The sequence below is a fragment of the Candoia aspera genome, chromosome 3 (assembly GCF_035149785.1).
Source record: "Candoia aspera isolate rCanAsp1 chromosome 3, rCanAsp1.hap2, whole genome shotgun sequence".
NCBI lineage: Eukaryota > Metazoa > Chordata > Lepidosauria > Squamata > Boidae > Candoia > Candoia aspera.
Genome location: NC_086155.1, coordinates 196,238,435 through 196,260,465, shown reverse-complemented (window position 1 = coordinate 196,260,465; position 22,031 = coordinate 196,238,435). Strand labels below are relative to the sequence as shown.

The following is a 22,031-nucleotide window of genomic DNA, read 5'->3' as shown; positions in this document are numbered from 1 at the left end:
TCAGTGATCCATGGATAGTAAAATCATTGTAAAGCTGTTGTGCTACAGTAGTTTTTCCACCATTCTCCTTGCCCTAAAGGATGGAGTGTGTCTGCTGTGCTCTGCAAATGATCAGTCTGTAACAGGACATAATCATTCAGGGCATGGAGTGCTGCAGTGAACTATAACTGAAATACAGAAAATGCCCAGGAGACTTGAAGTACAAATTGAAAGCATTACTTTTTCAAATCTCCACTGCAGATGGCATGTAATTTGTTAATATGATTTTAGTTTAAAGGTTGACAGCCTTAGTAACCTTCTATCATCCAGTAATCTGGAATAAATAATACTGCATTGCATTCCATTAGCTTGTAGTGTGCATGTCTGATTTAAAACTTTGTATAAATATTGGACAAGGCAAGATGGTTTTCTTAAAAAAAATTACTGTTTTTGTGGACTTCGTTGAAATTGAGAGCTATATATCCTTACCTTCAAAGTTATGGAAAGAATCATTTTTTCAGCAGGTGTTAGCATTAAATAAAAAATGTAAGATGCTATTTTGGGGGGGGTTGTGATCTCATGTCTCATAAGCCCATGCAGCAAAAGACTCAACAGTGAGACACATACCAGAAAATTGAGGGATTTGCAGAAGGTATAAGAAACGTTTATTTATTTATCTAACATTCTATATAACAAGTCATGTTTTATTATAAGTAAGAAATGCTCTGGTGCCTTAGTTAAGGCTAGAGAAAATGCAGTTTTAGTATAATTTATCTGCTGTATGAATTTTTTTAAAAAATCAACAATTTCATTTGACTTCTGGGCCAGGATCAGTGGAATTTGGCAACAGAATTGGCAGTAATGGAATTTCCTTTTGGCTTTGCACCGTGTCCAAATCAGGTTATTCTGGTTTGTTCAGTTCAAAAAGCTTTTGCTTTGTTCTTGGAAACACAATCATTTTATCTGATTGTATTTTATTATTTATTCTGATTAATTGTCTTACCAAGTATTGGCAACCAATAAATCAATTCCCAACGGCTGAATATATGGAAGGATACCTATCAAGTGAGAATTATTCTACATTCAATTCTTTCTATGTAGTCAGAATATGCAGATATATTCCCTACACTGTCAGGTCATGCCATGGCACAGTAAGAGCCACCATGTCTTTTGTGTCCAAAGAACTAGCCGTACAGGAGTAAAAACATGTTAAAGTGCTTATGTATCAGGCTGATAGTGATTTGGCAACCCCTTCAAATAATTTATAAGAGGCAGAGAAGGAAGGGCAGACAATAGATCAATCTAATAGATCTTTTCAGTAGTTCTGAAATATCCCCTCTTTTAACTGAATAAGAATATTCAGGCCCTTTTAGTCACAAATGCTGCTGTTAATTTTTCCATTCTCCTGTTTGGTTACTTCTCCCCTGGCTTGGAAAAATGGCATTTTTTCTAGAGCAAAATCATATTTTCTAGAGCAGAATGTGTTTGATGAGATCATGAAGTTTTGTCTCCAGTTGGGGGTTGAACTACATGCTGATGTGCTTTGCTTCTTTGTCTGGAGGATGCCAACTCATCAGAGGTCTTGGATTATGACACCGTTGAGGACAAGGAACTCCGCTCTGGATAGACACTTTCTTTCTTTTCTGTAACAATCCCTAACAATTGTCTGAAAGGGGTTAATCGTGACAGAACATTTTAAACCCTATTCTTATCCTTCCCCACCCCCCTTTCTTTTGGAGGTGGGGTGCAGCCTTTGCAACAACCCCACAGGGACAATTAGACAAACATGAAAAGCATTCTACAAAAGTTGAATGTGTAAAAGCCAGCCATAGATAATCAAGCAGAACACAGAATTCTTACACAGCTTCTCCAATCTTTTACATCTTGAGGTGAAAATTTTCTCCAGTCTGGCCTCATCTTTTCCATCTTCGGATTAACTTGCTCGTCCTTTTTCTAGTGTGACCACAACAGTCACAAAAAGGAACAATTCTGGTTTGGGCATGCCTTACTGCCATGAACTAGATGCCTACCGTTCCTAGGATATTGCTCGGTTTACAGCACAAGGCAGAACTCTACCCTTCATCTCCTTGGTCATCCTACTCAACTCCCCAACCTTTCAAGCTCCTAGCAGAGAAATGGTACTACAGCCAAGGTTGTCTAACCTCTTCCCTCCAACTCCTGCTTTGTCACTTGCATCACTTGTTTTTGTTAGGGACTTACAACGGCTTGTATTGTGCTTTTTGGAGGATTTTGTATACCTTGGCAAATGCCCAGATCTGATAGTGAAATAGGCCAGCTTTGAAGAGCATATTTGGATCAGGAAGAGATTAGAAATGAAAACCTAGCCTGTTGTTTCTTTTCATTTTCCTCTTGCAATAATTCCCCCAGTATTGCCTCCTTCCGTCTGATCAGGGTCAAAGGTATAATATAGTCCCATTTCCTGCTGCGTGGGAAGTACCAACATCCTGTGTTCACGGTTGCCTGTGCTAATCAGTGTCAACCTTGGAAATTACCTTGCTTTCATGGAGATTGAGTGATTATAAATTAAACTTTGAAAGGCCTGGGCCACTGGGTATATATTTGGCATGCTTTACTTCTGCCCTGCAGTTTCCTTTGCTTCAGCCAATGAAGAGCCACTCTTTCTGGATTCAGAACTTCTGATTCCTGTCCTGCATTTTATTTTTAAGTTCAAGAAATAGCAATGAAAAATATTAAAATTTACAAGCTGTATTATTCCATTGTGTCTAAAATGTTTCTCTGTCAAATACCCGAAACCTAAATTGCATTTGCACATACAAGCATGCATGCAACCATATCTGTCTATCTGTCCATCCATCCATCTGTCCATCCATCCATTATATTTATAACTCCACCACTCCTGGTAAAACCAGCCTGAAGCAGTTATATCAAATGTATTTTGTTCAAAAAGAACAAAAGCAGATTGCAGATCTACAAAGAAGTAATATGTGTAATGGTAGTATGGAACTTTAACTCCATTTGCTTTGGTTGGGAGCTTTAACTGTCCTGATGTTTTCTGGAAGATAAATTTTGCCAGGCATCTTTCTTCCAGGGAATTCCTGACTTCTCTTTCTGACAACGGTTACCTTTTTAGACAGTGGAAGAAGGATCAAGAGTATATTATCCTTGATGATAAAAAGAAAGAAAATAGAAGTAGTAAGACCATTTGAGGCAACGAACTGTATAATGGTAATTTATTGAATTTAAGAGAAATTAAGGCTCTTGGTTTTGATTGATTTTAAGCATGGAAATTAATATCTTAGGTTTCAGAAACACGGATTTTAATAATCTCAGAATTATGATAAGTAGGATTCCATGCTAGGAGAAGCTAGTGATAAAAGGAACTCATTTGGTGTTCCTAAAAAGGGAGATACTAAGAACCCAAGAGCAAAAATAATAGGGGAATGGTAAACAAATAGAAAAATAGAAAAATGTTGGTGCATTAAAAGTTTGATTGACTATGTGCCATCAAGTCATTTTCAACTCCTGGGGACCACATAGATAGATTTTCTCCATGACGATCTGTCCCTAACTGTGGTGAATTTCAGAGCTGACCCTCATTCCCAGGGGGGGGGAGGCGCATTCCAGGCAGGTAAGAGATTTCATAGTCCTGAGTCTATTCGTGGGAAAGCTAAGACGGAAGCTCCGCCCTAGAGCCATTGCTGATTATTTACACTTAGGTTAGTTAGAGCACCTTCAGTCTGGTAAGATTCTGTCTGTATGGTAAGAGCAATAAAGAACTAGAGTTGACGTTATCGGCTCAGCATGGTTCCCCTGCCTGTTTCCCCTAACACTAACCTGGTCTTTGAGGTCTCCCAATGGTGCACTCATCGCCACTATAATGGAGCCCATCCACCTTGCTCCCTTTCCTTCCACCTTTCCCAACATCAGAACCTTCTCCAGGGAGCTAGGTTTTCCCATGATATGTTCAAAGTAGGATAATTTAAGCCTGGCCATTTGTGCCTCAGGTGAGAACTCTGGGTTGATTTGTTTGATGATCCATTGGTTTGCTTTCTTGGCTGTCCAGGGTATTCTCAGGAGTCTTCTCCAACACCAGAAGTAGTACTGTAGTTCCACTTAATTCTGCACTGGTCAGGTCCCACTTCAAGTGCTATGTCCAGATCTGGCCATCAGAATCAGGCATGGGTGGTGAGGATGATCAGGGGCAAGAAGCCCAAGTCATTTGAGAGGGAGTGAAAGCGCCAGGTATGTTTAGCCTTTTGAAAAGACAGCTGAGGCTGGATAGGGTAGAACCCTTCAAATACCTGAAAGGTTGCCATATAGAAGGTCAAGACCTGTTGCCCCTTATTCCAAAGTGCAGAATAATAGATTTAAGTTGCAGGAAGACAGATTCCGACTGAATGTCAGGAAAAACCTCCTAAGAGGAGAAAGCAGCTCAACAATGAAATCAGTTACTGAGAGAAGTAGCAGGCTCACCTGCACTGGATGTGTTCAAGCAGCGGCTAAGCAGCCATCTGCCAAGGATGCTTTAATTTAGTTTCCTGCACTGAGCAGGGGGTTGGACTTAATGGCCCCAGTGGCCCCTTCTCACTCTGATTCTGTACATCTAAAACTTTCTTTTTGAAGTTGGTTAGTGGCTGTGAGGAAGGAGAAATTAACATTTGCATTGAAAAGCAGCCTCCCTTTATGAACCCAAAAAGCATTTCAATTAAATTCCAACCTGCTTGAATACCTGCTAAAACCGGAGCTTGCCAATAGCAGACACTTTGTTTACTAAACAGGGATTGTAATTAAAATAGCTGTTCTCTGTTAATGATAAATAAAGAATGGTTTTTCAAAATACAGCATCCATTTAATTACCTGTCAGCCTCGTGATAAACAATGTATTTTTAAGCCATTCAGCCAAACCTTGCTTGAATAGTGATCTTAAGAAATTAAAAAGCCCCAAATGCCAAGGAGAATAATATTACAGTGGGCAATTTTTGATAGATTTGTTCTCCTTTGATAAATAATACATAACTTTTTTTAATCTGGACAAAGGAGTTTATATATAAGCAGGTGTGGATCATATCTCCAAAGAGAACCCCTTTGCTTCAAGTCCTTAAACAGGACTAAAGAGAGGCTGCTTGATTCTCCTTTCTCCTTACTGTACATCCCAGGGCCTTCTTAGTAATGGTACCCCCTTTGCAAAATCCTTCTTCAGGAAGCTTGTTTGGCTGCATCTTAAAACCAGAGAGTTGAAAAGGCATTTGGAAGCCATCTAATCACATTTTCTGATTTTTGTTTTTGCTTTTTTCTTCCTCTAGACTTCGTTGAAGATGCATCTTCAAAGATACATTTATTTAGTTGGCTTTGTAGCTCTCCAGTTTGTTTCAGGTTTTTCTTTAAATGTGTTATATCTCTTATATCATTGTGAGCTGCTGGGAGGAGAGCATATGAGAGCCAGTTAAGGTGCTGGGCTAGAAACCAGGAGACTGAGTTCTAGTCCTACCCTAGGCATGAAAGCTGGCTGGGTGACCTTGGGCCAGCCACTCTCCCTCAGCCCAACTCACCTCACAGGGGTGGGGAAAATAGGATTTGGAAGGGGTATGAGGTATCTTTATTGTAAACTGCCCAGAGTCCCTCCTTTGGGAGAGATGGGTGGTGGCGAAATTTGATTAAATAAATAAATAAACAAATGTTTAAATAAACAAATGTTTAAATAAATAAATAAATAAGAGGCTGAATGGAAAAGAGGATAAGGTGGTTTTAGAAATAAATATAAGATGAATATCTGGAGAATTGTGAGAGGTCACAAGGTATATTTATTCATACTTCCTGCACCATATTCCATTCTCTTGCCTTTAGGAAACTAAAGAATGTCTCAATAAAACTAAAGAGTGTCTCAATAAATCCCCTCTCTCAGGGCCAGCAAGGAGACAGGGTGGAGTTGGGAGAGGTCACTTCAAGCGAGAGTTTGGATCTTTCTGCTATACTCAGCTTGGTAGAGAAAAGCAATCAGGAGGGAAGGGGGAATTGCTTATAAAATACCTACCAGATAACAATGAGAAGAGCCAGTTTGGTCTAGTAGTGAAGGCATCAGGCTAGAAACCAGGAGACTGTGAGTTCTAGTCCCACCTTAGGCACAAAGCCAGCTGGATGTCCTTGGGCCAGTCGCTTTCTCTCAGCCCTAGGAAGGAGGCAATGGCAAACCACTTACAAAAAACCTTGCCATGAAAACTGCAGGGACTTATCCAGTCAGTTTCTGAGAATCGGACACGATTGAACAAATAAAAAAAAACACCAGGTAACATGAATAAAACCTGTACAATCAGAAGAAAGCACTTCTTCGCACAGTGAGACTGTGAGGGTGGCTACTAAAAAGGGACACGATAAATTCATGAAAGACAGGTCTGTGTTCAATCTTGAAGACTCAGTATTTTCTCCCAGTTGGAGAAGGCCTCCCTCCAATTACCGGGAAACGTCAGGGGAAAGATATATTCATTTCACACCAGTGACTCACAGCATCTTGTAATGTCATCCAACCATTGCTGTGCCAAAATAACAGTAATGAGGACAAGCTTTATATCATTTCAATGATAGCTGGAAGATGCTGAGCAGATGTCATAAATCAACAGCGGGGAAATGTTCTGTGTCTCAGTTTCCTGCTTAAAACCACCCCAAGGCCAGAAACGTTTCGTTGGCTGCTAAACTAAGGTGGGCCTTGGCGTGATCCAGCAGGGCTGTCTTGGGTTTCAGTTTTGTGGCTTTTGTCTGGGAAAGGCAGCATCCTCCTGAATCCCTTCCTTGCCATTCTTTCATTGGAAGTCTTGTTTTGTTTTGTTTTGTTTTGCCCAGGTGCTGGGAGAGAACGAGAAGCCTTGGAAAGCAGTGTTGGTTGTCCTGACTGAGAAAGATCTCTTGATATTTGAGAGCATGCCGCGCATCAAGGAAGCTTGGTTTACTCCACTGCATTCCTACCCTCTCTTGGCTACCAGGTACCTTCTTTTCTTTAGCCCAGAAAATGTATATATTTTTAAAGAAATCACATTTTTAAATTACTCAGTTGCCTTGTTTTTTACCTCCCATTTTATCCAGAGGGACTTAATGTAGAACCTGTAATAAAACAGGTTCTCCCCTCTGGCTACAATTAAAAAGACAAAAAATAATTGGAAAGAAAGATGAGAAATAACAAACCATATGTTTCCATAGATTGGGATAAGAAATAGCATGGCATTATCTTATTAACTGGTTTTTATAGTACTTTCCATGTCAAAGGATCGGTCTGTCCATCCATCCATCCATCCATCCATCCATCCATCCATCCATCCATCCATCCATCCAAACGGGATCTATTATAAAACACACATGGAATTTTAGGCCCTTGCCATGGGTATTTTCTTTAATTGATAGTTTTCATAGTTCATAGCTGTACAGCCACCTCATTTTGGCAGCCTGAAAAGCTGCACCAAATTTTGCCGTTGAAATTTGGAAGCTGCTGATGTGCCAGAAATCATGTATACAGCAAGGCGAGATGCAGAACACCGTTTTATCATCGGATCCGCTAACAACTAAGTTAGATGGCCTCAGCTCTGGGGATGAGACAAAAGCAGTGATCTGAGGTCATATTCGTGAGGAAACATCTTTGAACCCCCATTAGGGGAACATGTGATAAGCCCATAGCATACTTTAGAGCAGTGTTTCTCAACCTTGGCAACTTTAAGATGTCTGGACTTCAGCTCCCAGAATTCCCCAGCCAGCCATGCTAGCTGGGGAATTCTGGGAGTTCAAGTCCAGACATCTTAAAGTTGCTAAGGTTGAGAAACACTGCTTTAGAATTATCCAGTTGTTGTATACAAATTACAATTATGAGGCTAGGTTTTCTATCACTTCAGTGATGGCTGGCTGATGCTAAGGAGATGCTGTAAGTCACAAGTAGGGAAATGACTATACTCATCCATGATTGACTTGATTTTTTTAAAAATATCATCCTGACTGGGCTTATGTATAATTATCATTTATTTAGCAAAGTAACTGGAGCTTTTATATCAAGTGGAGTGATATAGGACTCTGTCCTGAGTCCCGTGTGGTTCTGCATTTCTGTCAGTGACTTGGATGAATGAATTGAGGCAACATTTATCAAGTTTGAAGTTGACACAAAATTGGGACAGTTGACTGATACTTCAGAAGATTCAGAAAGGTCTAGACAGGCTTCAGCAGGATGGAATTTGTTTATTTTATTTTATTTTCTATCCCACCTTTATTATCTTTATCAATAACTCAAGGTGGGGGACACACCTAATATTCCTTCCTCTTCCTATTTTCCCCACAACAACAACCCTGTGAGGTGAGTTGGGCTGAGAGAGAGTGGCTGGCCCAAGGTCACCCTGCCAGCTTTCATGCCTAAGGCGGGACTAGAACTCTGAGTCTCCTGGTTTCTAGCCCGTTGCCTTAACCACTAGACCAAATTGGCAAGAAGAGTAAAATTCTTCATCTGGGTAAAAAAAATGAAAGGCACAAATATAGGATGGGGGAGACCTAACTTGGCAAAAGCCTTTGTGAAAGAGATCTAGGTGTCCTTGTTGATCAGCCAGTAGTGTGATGCAGCTGCTGAAAAGGCAAATGTTACCTTGGGATGTATTAACTGGGCATAGGGTCCAGTTAATGGAGATAATTGTCCCTTTGTGCTTTGCTCTGGTCATTCCTTGCTTGGATTACTGTGTCCTGTTTTGGACACCGTATTTCAAAAAGCACATTGAGAAATTAGAACAAGCTCAGAGGAGGGCTACCAAGACGGTGAGGAGACTGGCACAGCTAAAGGAACTGGATATATAGCGTAGAGTAGAGGTGACAGAGTGGAGATATCATAGCAGCCGTCCAATATATGAAGGGTTATCACATAGAAGAGGAAGTTGACTTCTCTATTGCCCCAGAGGTCAGGACCAGAAATGGGGGGTTTGAAGGAAGAAAGTTCAGGTTAGAAATCAGAAGGAACATCCTGCTACATGAAGCGATGAGTTTTCTTTTTGCTTCAAACAGAGGCTGGATGGCCATTTGCCAGGGATGCTCTAGCAGAACGGTACTGATTGAATTAGATGACCTCTAATGTTCTCTCCAGGTCTATGATTCCTTGAAATAACAGCATTTGTGGGGTCCTCATTGGTTAGTTGGCAGTTTCTGTTAATAAAAGCGGTGATTTGATCAGGTGAAACTCTAGAGTGACTACAAATTAATTGTGGCATGAAAAGCACTGTGAATTCCACTGTCTTCCAGTAACCCCAAATTTCTAGACTTATTAGCTGCTCAAAGACATTGGTTTTCATTCTAAATACCTGTCATTTGACTCCAGTTAATAAATCTCAAAGCTCTTGATCAGGGAGACAGTTGGTGCTCATACCCCTACCATTTGGAGGAAAAGAAAGAGAATGGATAGTGCATCACCCTGAGGCTCTCAGATAGAGGAAAGTCCAGATTAAAATATTATTTGTTTATATTAAATTATTCATTTGTTGAGCTCTACAGCAGAGATCTTTCTGAAGATACACTTTCAAATCCCCATCTTTCAGGGAATTGAAGGGATCTTTTTCTGTCTTGTTCTGAAGCTCCAGAAAGCCAGAGCTATGTTTAGCCTCTACTTTCTCTGCCTCTAATAAATCCCAAAAAGCAAACCCCTTTAGCCAAGCCTTTAAAAGCCACTGATTCTGTTATTTCCGATTTAATTTTTCCTTTTTTACATTCTGCAATTTATGGGTTATTGGAAAATTTAAAAGATGTGAAAGCGACCCCTCCCAGTTTTAGACTGTCAGTCATCAGGGGAGGAGGAGGGTTGTACTGAGCAGAATGATAGAAAGCAAGTAACTGAAGAAATACATGATAATAACCATCTAGAAAGCACCACTTTGCAATTTGCATGGCTGATTGGGAGTAACCCCGTGAAATATAAAAGGAATGTATGTACGCATCTGGAAAAAGGCAGTAGAATTAAAGTACGCCAGTAGTTGGAGACAGTCAGGATTTCTGAGCCTGAACCCACTTCATGCTACACGCATGATTAATTTATCTCCTTTTTAGCACTTCCTGTGCTGCGCACAGCAGAATATAAGGCCATCTTCCTGAAGATGGCATTCTCAAGAGCTGTTGGACCAACTTCTAGTATTCTCCACTAGCTGCCTAGGAATTCTGGGGGTTGAAGTCCTACACATCTGGAGGGCACTAAGTGGGAAAAGGCTGGCATAAACAATAAATTGGAAACACAAGGAAGATGAATAAATGGTACTATTTAATGGAAATTCAATAAAGCATGAACTGTCAATGGATGGTTAGGCATTGGCTAAGCTTCTTCTGCCCACTCATGTTACTAGCTAAAGCTGGCCCATGTAGTGATAACTGTTGAGCTGTCACTAGGGCAAGCATTTCTCACGTAGTTGTGGAGAAGGAATGGAGATGAATGACTTGTTGAAGGCCAGCCGCCCAACGTAAGCAGGATTCTGCTGGTGAGCAAAAAGAGGACAGGTTGGAAGGGTTCTTACAAGACTGACAAACTATTACTGCAGAAAAAAAATCAGCCACAGTGGCTTGCATACGTGCTTCTTGGGTTTAAGCCTAGCACCTTGGCTTGAAACAATGGAATCGGCTGAAACTCTGACCCCAGCCCTAATGCTTATTTAGTTGGACTGCAGTTTTTATCATCCCTGACTCCCAATGCCTGGCAGGCACATTTTGCCTGACCCTGTATTTGTTTTGTTTGGGAAGCCACATGGAAACCTGAGAAACTTTGCAACCTCTGAATAGCCTGAGAAGCCGGTGAAATGTCTGGAGTATCCAGTTCTCTGCTTCTATAGACAGGAAGGTTATCTTAGGACAACTATTTAGAAAAGAACAACTAAGTGGCTGCAAGCACGCACCTGTTGAAGTCAGGGGGACTGGAAAGATACATCACGAGATGCAGCTTCTTCTTTGAAAAATTCATCCCATCAGCGTGCCAGGGATCGTCATGATCAGTTACATCAGAATCCCGATATTCAGCTATTTTAGATACACATACTTGAATGAATCCTCCCAGTCTTGCTTTAAATTTGTCCATTTTTATACATGTCAGTTGGTTCAGAAATCTCCCCCATAGAGCCAAACCTGGGCACCTAAAGTTTGTTCTAATAGTTTTTCTTTCTGTATTTCCTAAGCATTATTCTGAAAGTTATGGCCCTCAGCTTACTTGTAAACCTTTGCATTGCTCTTGGTTCCCTCCAGTTCCCCATTATTACACTTTTCCTTTCTGCTAGAGCTAGTTTGCCAGGAACATCTGGATCGTACTGAATACTTGTGTTCATCTGAGTGGCCTGCAGTTTGCTTGAAATTGCAAATGAATGCTGAGTTTCTTTAACGCTAATAGGGCTAATACTATAATGATGTTCCACTGTGTTTGTATTAATTACCAGTATGTTGTTATAACAAGTCTTTGGAACATTTGTGAATTAGAAGACTCTAATGGTAGCATCTGGATAAACCAAGTACCCTTGTCTTGGGCATTTGTGGCCCACGAAGGATAAACTATTTGCATAAAGTTCTCAGCAGACTGATCCACCAAGCGGTTACTTGCAAGGAAGCATGACAGCTTTATAGGGTTTGGTAAACCTTCTAAAAATGAGTTTATAGTCATCTAGCAGGCCAGAATAAGCGTTTTGGGGTAGTGTCTTCCTGCATGGCATGGCAGCTTTTGCAGTCATTTTTATGTTTACGAAGTGTTGAGTTTTAAAAGAATTTAAAAGTGATTTGTGTGAATGTACAAGCTTTAAAAATGCAAATGCATTAACTCTGTATGTGTGTACAGTAATTGCAGGGAAAGGAGAGAGAACTAAAGCTATTTCTCCTTTCCTGTTTCTTGTCTGAAGGTGTAGTTTTGTAAACATTTTCCAAATCCTTTTAAAAGTAGAGAAGTCCAGACAGTTCAACTATTAAGAATTCTAAGATGAAGTGACTTGATCCAAAGTTCTCAATCTCACTCCGTAACCTAGCCACCAGATTTCATACCTGAATGTTGTGATGCTGTGGAGCAAAACCTTAGCAAGTTGCTTATTTTGAGAGGACATGTCTAGAAATGCAAGGCTTGAGAGAAAACGTATTAGAAGGAAGTATCCAAAGATATGCAGATTTTGTAAGATTTGTAAAATTTGCACATGAACAAGAGAACACAGACTTGTGGATGAGCAGATACAGGCAAGGACAAGTCCTGTCTTCTTAATTTGCCCATTTGAGAGGGAGACGATTGAGCCAGATCTTCTGTGCCCTTATTGATACATAAAATCATGGTTAAGCCAGCTTGGTCTAGTGGTTAAGGTAGTGGACTAGGAGCAGGAAAACTTGAGTTCTAGTCTTGCCGTAGGCACAAAACCAGCTTTGGGCCAGTCACTTTCTCTCAGCCCAAGGAAGAAGGCAATGGCAAACCACTTCCAAAATGTTGCCAAGAAGACTAGGCAGTTGCCAGGAATTGAGACTGACTTGAAGGCAGATGATGATGATGATGATGAGTCTTAGTTTGGCTCTTGATGACTTGTGGACATGTTTATATATTTCTTTTTAGCACCAACACAGGAATGGTTTTCCATTGCCTCTTTTAAAGATATTTTTTAACTGTTCCAGTCCAGCCTGTAGCCTGGTCTCCCCACCATGTATGGTGGATATGGGTTCTCGGAAAGTGGTAGGGGGAAGGAATGTATGGCATGTATTTGCCCAGTTATGGCTAGTAGACCAACCACTACCCTTCCTGAGCTTGCCACACCTAGCCATGATTATCCATGTCTTGATGACCATCCATCTTGACTACAGTGCATGTCCTGTTGGGCTGCCCTTGAAAAAGAGGTCTTGAAATTGCAGCTGGGGCAAAAGATAAGAGCCGGGCTGCTGACGAAGGTACAGGTTTGGTATAATGCCTGTTCTGAGATTCGTACTGATGGCTGGTTGCTTAGTGGGCACAATTTAAGGTGCTGGCATTATCCTTTAAAGAAACTGCCTCTCCTGTTACAAAGCTGACCAATAGTTTTGATCAGCCATTTTGAAGATGTCCTGACTGTTAGAGGTTCTTCTTTCTGGCATGTGGAGGGGGGCTCTCTTGCATTGCTCCCAGACAGTGGAATAGATTTATTCCACCCACCCAGTTTGTGTTTAGGAAATCTGTAAAGATGCCTCATTCTCAACAAATGTTATTTACATCCTTGGAATTTTTAACTTTTTATATTCTGTTCACATGTTGTTGGGTGCCCTGCATGCTTGCCAGGGTAGAAAGGCAGGGTATAAATCAAATACACTTAATTAATTAAGAAAGAAAGAAAGACTTACGTACAAACAACCAAGTTTGACCCTACTTGGCTTCCAAGCAGGAAAAGTTGGCCAGATACTGCCACCTACTGAGATCTGCTGGAAGATGCTGGCTCTTAAGTGCACATCTCAATCCATTAAAGGGCTCCTTTGACCTGGCAAATCCTCTCCAGCTGAGTAACCTCCAGGTGAACTGTCTGGGTGAAAGATCTCATCAGCTCCCTCATCCAACTGCTTTTTTTTCTCTGTATTCTACATCCTTTGCTCAGTGACCTTGAAATGGCCTCCTTTTCTTTACCTGTGTAGGTTAATAAATGCTCAGGCTTTCTCTGATGCTGTTAAACCTGTGTGCTGATGCTTGCGGCTAATATTTTGAATCCCCTGAATACGTAAAAACATTTTTAAGTTAAATTGGCTACCTTGAACTGCTACAGAATGGTCTTCCTAGTTGCCTCTTTGGCATGGTCCTTTCAAAAAAAACAACCTCAGTTTTGTCTACAAGAAAATACATTATGAAATGAGATGAGGTCTTTTTGTTTTTCTAGCAGCTTTCTTGTTTCCCAATAGGACAATAATAACCATCAGACGTAAAATATGATTGAAGGTTTATATATGTTGCTTTTCATTAGGATTAAAATTCTAGCAAAGAGATTTTGATTAATCCCACAATTAAAAGTTTCATATAAATGGAAGAGAGCAAATGGGGATCTCCAGTGAACCTGTCTTTCTCCCACTAAGATTGTTTCCCTAATGATCATGTCTTGGTTCCTAAATTTGTTTTCAGGTTGGTACATTCAGGGCCTGGGAAGGGCTCCCCGCAGTCTGGGGTAGATTTGTCCTTTGCCACACGAACAGGTACACAACAAGGGATTGAGAGCCATCTCTTCAAAACTGAGACTAGCAGAGACCTTTCACTGTGGACTCGGAGCCTAGTTCAAGGTTGCCACAATGCAGCTGAGCTCTCCATAGAAGTCACAACAGGTAAATCAACTGCACAGAAATTTCTTAGCAACCAAGTTCTTCCAGAGCAGGAGAAACTTTGGTGGACCTCAGTGGCTTCTGCCAGTGGCAAACAGGTTGAGAGACCATGTCAAGAAACTAGATGGTGTTGAAAGGAATCTTTTGCATTTTGGAATAATTGGCCAAAGAGCAAAATCAATCTGATCCAACATGTGTTGTTCATACTGGATGGCAGATTTTTTAAGAATACTAGTCTGGACTATTGTTTCGTTTAAAGCATTTGATCAATGGTCTGGCCTCAGATTTGCGCTTTAAAAGACAAGAATAGGGAGGGAGGAGGAAAGACCAAACTCGACAACAGTTCTTCTGGATACCAACAGGGATGAAAACAATTCATGCAGCCTGATGGAAGATGTATGTCAAGGAGAAGATTGAGAGTAGAGTAGCTGGTCTCCCAGTGCCTTAGTCTTACTCCCTTTCTCTACCTCTGCAGTGGCCTGGTCAGACAACCAAGGTGAATTTTAACAGGTTCAGGGCCACAAGAAGAGTCAGATGGAAGCTCTATGGGATGGAGCATGAAGCACTAAAGCTCTATGGGATGGAGCATGAAGCACTAAAGCTCTATGGGATGGAGCATGAAGCACTAAAGCTGTCACTTGATTACAGAGCTTAGAAGTTGGCTTGAGACCAGTCAGTTCATCACCCTCACAAGTTGCTCGTTTTGTGAAGATATAGGATAAAATGAAGGCAAGACACCCACACCCCATGTCTGCCTCTTTAAGCTCCTAAAGGAAAGGCAGTATATAAATGTAATGTTTATCAATAAATTCCTGGCTATCACAAGAGGTGTCTTAGCATCTAGAAATTTTGAAAAGCAAGACCAATTGTTAAACCCCTCTCACTTGCTGAGAGCTTACACTTTACTCAATGTCCTTGACTGTAGTATTTTCCCAAAGGCTGATAAACCAGATTCAGGGATGCTATAAGATACCCAGCTCCCTTTTTAATTAAACACAGGCAGCAATTGGTATTACACCATGGCTCTTACCAGTTTTTAATGGTGCCCAGTCAGCTGTGCTGAAGCCTTTGTGCTATATTAACCTCATTGTTACAATCATTGGAACTTCTTTCCAATTAGCAGGGAACTCATTAGCATCCCCATTAATCCCCAAGCTACTAGAGGCATCAGAGTGGCCTCATAATCTTTTATTAGCAATATCATTGCTTCTAAAGTGCTATAAATCCTGTTTGTTCTTGTTTTTTTTTACTTCAGCTTGCATGTACAAAAACCAGGAGTGCCGTTTGACCATCCATTATGACCATGGATTCTCCCTTACAACTGAACCCCAAGTTGGTGCCTTTCCCAAAACCATCTTCCAGTATCCCTACGAGAAGCTAAAATCATCATCAGATGATGGGATTCGGATGCTCTACTTGGACTTTGGAGGAAAGGAAGGTGAAATTGTAAGTGTGTTGGGTTATTTATTTTTCAACATAGCTAGGGATGAGGATCGTTATTATTTGTAGCATCTAATTACTGGAAAGCATTATGTTGTGGGGTATAGGATAATACCATGGCCCACGGATCAGCTCTTCTCTGAAGCAAGAAAAGCACATTTCATGTCAGCATTCCTAGTCGAGAATAAACGATCCCTTGCATGGTTAAAATTACCCATGGATGTTCTCTGCACTTTAAAACAAAAGAATTCTCTCCAATACATAGAAAACCTCATAACTGAAAAAAAAAAAAAAAAGTTTGATCCTACAAGCCTTCTGTGGAGCTTGAAAGAGAGGCTGATGAGCATCATCTAGTCTTTGGATCATACCTTTTGCACTCCTGAGCTGTCTCCTTCCAAGAGGACATTCCCTTTCGGTGAAGGGCAGTTCACATACGGAAACCCTGCAGACAGACAGGAATACATTTTCCTGTTCCTTAAATTCAACAGCAAGGTCTGAATGTAAAACTCTGTTCCTTTCATGGCCTCTCAATTCAATTAGATTTTGGATAGGCAGAGCCCTGTTCCCCACAGATCAGTTATTTGGGTAGCGAATCAAATGCTGCACTTGGTTCTCCCTCACATCTCGTCACTGATTTCCTAATATAGTTCCATGAATAGAGTCATGGTGGGATTACACTGGTAACCATGTGTCAGCCCTCAAAGGTAGACCAGACGAAGATACTGTACCAGGGTCAGGACTACTTTTGTTAACAGCTATAATAATGGAATCTTGCAAGTTTGAGTATGCTCCCTCCTTTCTTCACGTTATCTAGGGAGGAGCTTGTCTGAGACATTTTCTCAAGGTATTTTCTTGGCCCAAGGCTCCAGGCCCACGTATCTGGCCATTGCCTTGATAGTGACTCTCCCCCTATGCCGTCTACTTCATGGTGCAGATGTAACATCCCTGGATTACTCCATTGCGTAATCTGTTGTGGCCTCAAAACGCTGCTATCCTGACAGCCAAGGCTTCAGTTACAATGCTGAGATACTCATAATGCTATATTTCAACTAAAACGTTTGGTGGATTGGACAACACATTCTGGATCCAGTCCAGAATTAACTGCATATAATAACCGCATGTCTCTTTGTGTTCTAATTTCAGCAACTGGACCTTCATTCCTGTCCAAAGCCAATTGTATTCATCATTCATTCATTCCTTTTTGCCAAGATTACAAGACTGGGATTGGTAGCATAAATTGTGTCCATCATTGGCAAGAAAAATGGAACTACTCCAGTTCAAGTGTCCAATGTGTTGTCTACACTGGGAGCTACTAGGAAAACATATAACTATTCTGCAGATGACCTGATGCTTAAATTGGGGGCACAGCGAATGTTTTGATCAAATATAATAATAGGGGTCTGAAGAATAAACGTTGTCGGAAACAGGAGTATTTGCTTCAACTAAAACATGTTGCGAGGGAAACGTTGATTGCTCTAAATAAAGCCAAAATTGAGTAATTAAGAAGTAATAGATCAATAATACAAGATGGCATTTTGGGTTCATAAGTGTGCCTATATGTAAGTTTTTAGAGTAGTACTTTCCATCTTGGGTTTGGGGAATTTCTGGGCTTCCCTGGAAGATTCAGCAATTTTTCCATGAAAAGATTGATAATGGTGGAGTAGCTTCTGTGAATGCAAAGTTTTTCCCTTCTCCCATTCTGTGTCTTCCCCCGCATTTTAGAATGCACTCTCTATTTACCTCCAGTAAATCTGGCTGACTGTTTTTGTAAACTGATAACATATTCTAAATCCTTTGCAAAGTGCAAAGAAACTGATGTGGATAGAAATCCCTGAGAGTAGGAAATCTGAAAGCCACTGAGAAGTAAAAGTGAAGTAGATTGTTACCATCAACATAGGATTTTTAAAATGAACCCTGGGTGCTACAGATTGTTTTTTCCTCACCAAACTTACCTATTTTCAAAAAGCACAAAGAAAATATCTCTGTACAAGTTAGCGGTTTGCTTGTCGAGAGAGTGGAGGAATGGATTTGACATCCAGTGGATTCTTTTTCCTATAAGGAGTACATCAAATTGTGTAACTGACATGGGCAGGGCTCAAGTTGCCATAGGCAGACTGAGTTTGCTGGCTTCTCAAGCCAGCCTTAAAAAGGGCAGTTGGGGTAGATATGCTCAGAATGAGATTTCAAAAATGTCTTTAGATAACATAGACCAGCAGTTTCACAGGACACATTGGAGAATCTGCTGCAAGAACAGTAATGCCCATTCAGTTGATGAAATTAAAATAATGTAACTTTTATAAGATGCAATTGTTCAGTTACCAATAATAACTTGAGGTGGGGAGGGAGGTGGAATCTGGTGTGCCTAACACATTTTAAAAAGTTACAGTGGAAGTACAGGGAAAGCAGTGGAAATGATACAAATCTTAAAGCATCTTAAAAAGAGGAAATGTATTTCAAATTAGTCAAGGGTGGCTGAACTGGGGTTCATATGTGATGCTGTCAGTGGAATTTGGGCTCATGCATTTTGTGGCTTGCAATTCCTATGCGCTGCCCACAAACCCCCTGCCCTTTGCAACATCGGGCTGTAGCTCTCCTAAAGCAAAGGAGAAGTTTTTGTCATGAAGAAGAAGAAAGTAATCCGAGAGGCAGAAGCAGCCTCCAGGAGAGAGAGGAGGGTGCTAAAGAAGGATGGACGGAAAGGATACAGAAGCAGCTGCCCAAGAAGGATGGGTAGTTTAGAACGGAAGCAACTGCAGTTGGCAGTGTTTAAAAAACTGGGAAGAAGGCAAAGAGGAGGAACTCCATACAAAACCCCTAGTGCAGAGAGGAAAGAGGAGGTGGCTAGTAAAGCCCAGAGAACAGGGGAACGTTGGTGAGTATGCTGCCCGTTATTAGGCACTGGGGTCCATCTTGCAAAAATCAGAGCAGTATCATGGGGTGTCTCCTCCACTGATTCTCTGGAGACCTCACCTAAGTAGGGAAGGGAAGATTTATCTGCATCCTCCAAGGCCTTTTCCCTTTTCTCAGGGCTTTACATCATGGGGATGGACAAGGGGGAGAGGAATAAGCTGTGTGTGACCTAGGCTTTTCCCCATCACCCATACTCCACACGTTTCACCAAGGAAAGGGGGTATGGTCATCTCCCAAGACTTTGATCAACTGCACGTAACAATTTTTAGCTAGAAGAATCACAAAGCTTCTCATTCTAACTAGCTGAGGTTTTAAAAGTTGTGTTATGACAGTTAATGGGTGTCTGAAAGTTGCGGTCTATAGCTTGGGAATTCTGAGACTTGGCATGGGCTGAGAGCTTAGCAGCAGTGGTTCACCTTGGTGACTGGCTTTCATTGCATTAAAACCCAAGACATAAGGGATCTTTATTATTTTCTGTCTCATTCTGGAGGACCAGGGCAGGCACATCACAGCAGCCTGGACTGCTGTTGAAGTGTCATTTTAAACTGTTTTCGTATTTCTTGTAAAGTTGAATATAACTTCCTGGATACATCCGTGTAGTTTTCTTGGCTGCAATATGGACATGATGTGCCGTTGTCTTCTTCCCAGATGCTTTCTCCCAGTCCAGCCTACAGCGACAGACCTTTATTTGTGGTTTTCCATCCAGGTGCAAGCCAAGTCCAGCCCTGCTTAGCTTCTTATTCACCTGCTGAACGACTGTCAAATATATCGATATTAAAAGCCTAATGTCTACACTAAAAGGTTTAAAGAAAAACACTGGGAAAATGCAGCTGCTGGGATACAGCACTATTTATTTTTTTAAAAAAACACTCATTTGCAATATTGATGCCCTTTGACAAGAGACACAAGATAACTCAGTTGTGGTTTTTGTTAGTTATGGGACATAGTTAATGTTTTTTAGGGTTGCTTAGATATATGTAGAAGAAAATTCTCTGCAGCATTACATCCTCCCTGAAATAATCTAGGTTTCAAGGTAATTTAATTAGGAGAAAAAACAGGATTCATAAAGGCTGCCCTGTTAATTCTTACATGTGATTAAGGTAGTCTTAGGGAATGTTTCAAAGAAGATTGGAAATAAAAGCCCCCAAGATTGAGCTCTTAACCATGGCTAAGATTTTATATATGCAGAAGCCCTACTTTAGGTAGTTCTATAAAATAGCCAATTGCCATCAAATATCTACCATGTAATTTCTTTCTTAGCATTTTGTTAGTGATATAAAACTAACTTAATAAAACGCTGCTTCATTTTGAGCCTGTGTTGTTCCCATATGCCCAGTTTGTGCCTAAGCTTCCACTTTTCATTTCATTTGGAACTTTAAAAATATATCCAGAGATCTCTCTACTTTACTTTAAAATAGAGACACCTTTGCAGATATGGAATTTCCATTGGTTTGTGTCTGTCAGTGAAAGGATGACCTACGTATTTTGTGACTTAAGCTGCGTTTGTGAAAAAAAACAATAAGGAATCTCAACTCTAACACTTTCCAATGTAGCAGGATTTTCAAGTTCCTTCCATGGCAGTATTTATTATTGTGAATGAGCAAAAGCCAGAGCATAAAGTAGCATATTGTGTATTTTAGGAAAAGTTAATGCATATGTAAATTCTGTTGTACTGCTACTTTCAACACCTAACATCCCCCCCCGGGATATTATAAATATACCTGCTTTGTATATAATCAGGATTAATTCATTAGTTATATCATGTAATGTATGGTGCTCAAATTACAAGAAGTGAATAACTAATTTGCAAAAAGAAATATATATATTTATAGTCAAATACAGATTTTGGATGACTCTAGATGGGGTTACTTTAGATGGGGTTGACAGAATGAATTTTATGGAACTACCCCAAATTTATAAGAATTTAGTCTACAATATTTATATTTTCAAGATGGGGGAAAAAGACTATATTTAATAAAGTGTCATTTACTGGATTTTTTGTGAGATGATAATTTATTTTACAAGAAGAAAGTCGTAGGTTTTTATAGTAGGTTTCAGTGGTTTCATCCTACTAAAATTTGTAAAAACCAGTGAAGTGCTGATTTCATGGAATGGGAGCAATTATTTCAGTTAAGGTCTCTTACTAAGCCAGTGTTCAGTAGTTTAGTTTGTTAAAATGAGCATCAACCCCATTGCATTTCATACAAATTTATTACCAAGTTTGGGAACAATGGACTACAATCAACTCAGCAAGTGGACTTCTCTCCAGTCTTCTGGGGTCTTTATTAATTCCCATAAAAATGATATCTGCTATGAACATCCAATGTTTCCTCCATGCAGATGGAAAAAATAGCTTTTAAGAAATTATTTTATCATTCTAGTAAAAACTTTTACAACGCAAATAACTTCAAGGTTCATTTTATTACCTCAGAGGTTTGAGAGCATCACATGGCAGATACTACCAGTTTTAGGCATATCTATTTACAAGATACTTTTAGTTGTTCGCTGAATGTTCTGTGCTTCCTTAAAAAGGTTCTCCAGGGAAGGGCAACAGTTCTTGCACATGCTACTTCTCCTTGTTTTTTTCTAAAACCCATTCAGTGACCTATAAATAAGCCCCAGGAAATGTAATTAAAAATAGAAATAGGTATATAAACAAACCCTTCAGACGTACGGGATGATAAAAGTGCCAGAAGTTGAACGCATTGGATGTTGAGATAATTCTTCCTAATTTGGGACCTTTCTAAAGGAAAAAAACCTGTGGATATCTAAAGAGCAGGTCTTATGCTAGGCAACGAACCAGGATTCTCTAGCAACAGTCAGATACATCCTACAAATCAGTACTAAGGGAACGAGTCAGCCTTCTTTCAGGGTCAACCAGCATTTGACAGTTTGACAGGAGGTAACCTAATTTATAAAGCCAAACGTTGATAAACAATAGAAGCCGATTCTCAGAAGCGGTTTCTTATAACATGGGCCAAACACTACTTACCTGTTGAACATTGCTGTTAGCAGCTTTTTTCATTTCATCCAGCAGACCCCTAGATGTTTTCAAATCCTAAATATGAAATATATTACTTTCAAAACATGCTGGTTTATTAATCAAAACATTTAAGATTGCAAGGAGGAAGAAATCATGTTCTTATTAGTAACATACTACATTATCACATTTCCATTATTAAAAAGCTGAATAGTTTTCTTAATTTAGAAATTCTGCAGCCAAACAAGAAAACCCATTTATTTCTGTAGTTTAGCCTTGTCGGTGAAGTCTCCTTACCCTTTTTTGTTTGTTTGCATCATGTTCTATTTATTCCTCCATATTACTATTTAATTCAATTCCCAAATGTTTATACCCAACCATAAAATTGTATCAGAAGTGATGCTGTGACGTACTTGGGTAAAATAAGAGGAGTTGCTAATTTAAATACACAGCAAGGGGATATGAGCCACATCAG

At 40.2% G+C, this 22,031-nt stretch overlaps 2 protein-coding genes across 2 annotated transcripts in view; one reads left to right on the top strand and one right to left on the bottom strand.

Moving 5' to 3' along the window:
* Positions 1–20,570, top strand: part of SNTB1 (syntrophin beta 1) — a 95,706-nt gene extending 75,136 nt beyond the window's left edge. The window contains exons 4-7 of the mRNA XM_063299635.1: positions 6,796–6,935; positions 14,033–14,229; positions 15,482–15,672; positions 16,810–20,570. Coding sequence (XP_063155705.1) covers positions 6,796–6,935; positions 14,033–14,229; positions 15,482–15,672; positions 16,810–16,902 — 621 coding nt within the window. The 3' untranslated portion in view covers positions 16,903–20,570. The remainder of the gene's footprint in view (positions 1–6,795; positions 6,936–14,032; positions 14,230–15,481; positions 15,673–16,809) is intronic.
* Positions 20,571–20,933: 363 nt separating this feature from the next.
* MTBP (MDM2 binding protein) overlaps positions 20,934–22,031 on the bottom strand; it is a 30,059-nt gene continuing 28,961 nt past the window's right edge. Inside the window, exons 21-22 of the mRNA XM_063299634.1 lie at positions 21,569–21,634; positions 20,934–21,181 (exon numbers count right to left, since the gene is read on the bottom strand). Of these exons, the coding sequence (XP_063155704.1) occupies positions 21,143–21,181; positions 21,569–21,634 (105 nt within the window). The 3' untranslated portion in view covers positions 20,934–21,142. The remainder of the gene's footprint in view (positions 21,182–21,568; positions 21,635–22,031) is intronic.